The following is a 3,701-nucleotide window of genomic DNA, read 5'->3' as shown; positions in this document are numbered from 1 at the left end:
AAAAAAATTCAACAGAAATAAACAGAAAACTTTTTTATGGACATTAAATACAAAATTTGAAAACGCCGTGACTGCCTTAAAGTTCCCAAAATGCAAACATATCTCAATACGTCATTGATAATTAAAATGGCCTGTATGTAGTAAACTGGTATAACTAATATTAATAAAAACATCTGGCAAGAATAAAAATACTCGCTCGTTTTGTATCAAAAACTTTATTGGATATTAATAAAAATAGTAAACATTATTTAACTTGTAATTTTTTCAATAGCGCTTTAGACCAGGCAATACTGCTTTTGTTTTTGTTTTGTTTATAAAAATCGAAAAAGCTGAATCACAATTCATCACGACCTCAAAAAGTGAGGAAATCGGATGTCCAAGTGAAAACGAAATCTCGGAATCAGTGCTGGTTACGACTAAAAGTACAAGTTTCAAAACTTACATAATTGTTGGTATATTGTACCGTAAACTAGGCTAGAACATGACAGTACTACTTCGTCTGGTCGAAATCTAGATGCGCGCTCTATAACAAGGACGAAATAATGCGTAGCAAATGCGAATTCTCAAGAATGTCCTACACGCAAACTAGAACCATAACAAAAAAATTTCCAGAAGGTTTACCTAACGAAATGAAATACGCCTTTGCATTCCTTTGAAGTGAACTTATCCTGAGAGATCGTATTTTCAATGGGTTTAGGTGTCGTTTCTCAGGAGGCCATTGAGATATTTACAAAGTGAAGTATGAATTTATACTGATTGGAGTACTATTTTTCAATTCTAAAAATTGAAACCGCCTTCTGGTGCAGCAGCTGCTTGTAAATTTAGCTGCCCATCAACAGTTCCAGGTTCCAGACGTTGATCTTCCGCTTCCTAAATAAAAGGAAAAAAAAATGAAAAATGCTGTGTAAAAGTAAAGCACATAGGGGATACAATTTTCCAAGTGTGCCCGTATAAAATTTTCTTGTCTTTAATCTGATAAAAACTCCAAAAAAATGTAGTGCTAAGCAACCTTTTTGAATCCTGCGAAGGGGATGCATCTTGCGTAACAGGTTGTTTGACAAACTGGAGCCCGTATTTTCGACGTTTCACATTGATCGCTAATTTCCAAATATACATAAATCCTGCTATAGTTCTCCAATTTGACATCTCTATATGAAATTTGGAAAGGTACTTTAATTACGCTCACAATAAAAATAATCATTTTACGATGAAAAAATTATTTCACCTTTATTTATCATTTAAAAAAAAAAACATTTTTGAGTTTTTCTAAAAATGCGGAATTTTTCATTCTTTTTTAAATACTTCGAAGCCTGCCTTTTTTCTTAATTACGAATTGGATTAAAGGTTTTGGGGGATCTTATTACGATTTTTGAGTGAAATTACTTAAATTTTCAAAATTCAAAACGGCGGATCCAATAGGGCGGACAAAAAACGTAAAAAAACCCCCAGTATCTTTAAAATGACTTCTTGGAGTTTTTGTAGGCCGCTGATTATGAATCTGAAGTCAAAATTCAGAAATATTGAATGGCGGATACAATATGGCACCCAGACAATTAAAAGCTCATTCCAGTGGCTTTAAAATAGGTCCTCAAGGATTTTTTCGGGCGCTGATTCTGAATCAGTAGTAGAAAGACTAAAATTCAAATAAAGGATACAATACTTATTTTTTTGTCTGCTATATTAGATCATTCATTTTGAATTGTAGAATTTTAACTTCCTATTCGTAATCAAACACAGAAAACCCCTGAGGACGCATTTTGAAGCCACGGGATAATTTTTTTAATTTTTTGCCAAAATTCTGTGCAACATTTTTTGTCAAAAATATGATATACATGTATGGCAGCATGTATGGAAAAGATTCACTTTTTCTCTTGAAAATGATTCTAACCCCGAAATGGGATAGAAGTTTCAGTACCTGATGAAAGGGTCCGTTAAAGTATTACATCATAACCATAACTGAACTATGTTTTAAATTTAATTGTGCAGAAGATTCTCAAACTACCTGCGGCATTAGTGATTACATTCTCATTGCCATACTCGCACTTTGCGCTCAATAATTAGGTTAGCTTGTTTCGACTTTTTCGCCATTTGAATACTTTTTTCAAATTATATGACTAACTTTTGGAACATTTCGTATTTTCCGATTGTAGATATGTTTAAGGACTTTTCCAAAGATTAAATTTTAACCAAAAAAGTCAAAGAACATTAAAATGTGCAATAAGTTCGAAAAAGATATGAATTATCTAAATCTTTTTCAATTAATTTCCAATTGAAAACTGTCCTTAATGATTACTATTTTTCATGTAATACTATTTTATAAACATTGCAATGTTATTCAATCATTATAAGTTACAGATTTCTTTAGGAAAATGTTCATTTTTATTATAATTCATTGGAAAAAATTCGAAATACATTTGATATATCAACTACCGAAAGTAAGTTTGGGTACAATTCCTTGATCGTTTGAAAATGCATACTTCACTTTAAAAAATAATATCTGTGAAAAACTGAATCTATGACTTTGCAAGTAGAATAATTTAAAACATTACAAAATTGGGCGTTGAATTCACATATGACGAAATTTTTTTAATAAACGAGTCAAATCATCGTATTCTTATAGGGAAACCTTTTTAAACATTTCCTTTAGAAGATATGTAAATTGTTCTTCAAGTATCAAAAACTGAAAACGAAAGGAAAATTTCGTTACTCGGGGACAGAAAAATCATTTTGACAAAGTACTGCACCTACCGAAACACGCAGCGTGGCTGGTGTAAACATTTTGCTGATCGTAAACAAATACATTTCATGGTAAACCTAATTAAAATACATTTGAAAATTAGCAATCAGGGTGAAACGTCGAAAATACGGGCGCGTGTATCTTGGCAACCCGTTACGTAAGGTGTATTTACTTTGCAGGACTTAAGAGGTCTACTAGCACTTCATTCTAGTGAACTTTGAATAAGATTGGAGTTGACAAAATTTTAGGCGGGCATACTTGCCAAATATTACCAAGGTATAGAATTCGTGCCGCTAAAATTCTCAATGTTTCTGAACGAAATTATAAAATTTAAAAAAAGTCTAAAATCAACTTGTTGTTTCCTTATCGTAAAAATGATGTATATAAGTTTAAATAGTAAGCTCACGGTTATCTTCAATTAAGTTCAACCCAGAAGGACTTGCGCATCCATTTACTCTTTTGAACGTGTTTCGGGTATGCCCCCGGTTATTTTAAGCCATGAAAGAAAAAAGTCGTACAACGCGTTTTGCAAAAAATAGTATATTCTGCAGCTAGGGAGAGAAGCAGGCGTTTTTGTCGAGCGCAATGTTTGCAGAACGAGTCAGAAGGCTCGCCGCAGACAAGTTATGCAAAAACGCACGAGACAAAAAATGCCTTCCTTTCGTAGCGTACACGATATTTTCTTCAAAATGTATTCGAAATACGAGAATTCCAAGTTTCTGAAGTGATACTAGAAGATGGTTCGCACGTAGGTGCGGGCACTGGACGAGTCTAGGATGAAGCCGTGGTGGGGGTGAAATTCTTCGCTAGAGAGCAAAACGTTTAGAGTTTTTTCCCTGTTGTCGCTTCAGACGATCCAAAACCCGCTATTTAAAGGAACTATTAAAAATCTGATTTTTATCGAAAACAATGTAAAATATGAACAGCAGTTCACTGTTAAAAATGGATTTTCTTCCTATCATAC

The 3,701-nt window shown here is 33.2% G+C and overlaps 1 protein-coding gene across 2 annotated transcripts in view; it reads right to left on the bottom strand.

Annotated features, from left to right (window-relative positions):
• Positions 1-203: 203 nt before the first annotated feature.
• LOC117177971 (importin subunit alpha) overlaps positions 204-3,701 on the bottom strand; it is a 120,319-nt gene continuing 116,821 nt past the window's right edge. For both annotated transcript variants that reach the window (XM_033369126.1, XM_033369127.1), the window contains exon 8: positions 204-870. In XM_033369126.1, coding sequence (XP_033225017.1) covers positions 778-870 — 93 coding nt within the window. In that variant the 3' untranslated portion in view covers positions 204-777. The remainder of the gene's footprint in view (positions 871-3,701) is intronic.

Source organism: Belonocnema kinseyi, chromosome 8 (assembly GCF_010883055.1).
Source record: "Belonocnema kinseyi isolate 2016_QV_RU_SX_M_011 chromosome 8, B_treatae_v1, whole genome shotgun sequence".
Lineage (NCBI taxonomy): Eukaryota > Metazoa > Arthropoda > Insecta > Hymenoptera > Cynipidae > Belonocnema > Belonocnema kinseyi.
Note: the sequence above shows the minus strand (reverse complement) of the source record. Positions and strands in the feature narration are given on the sequence as shown.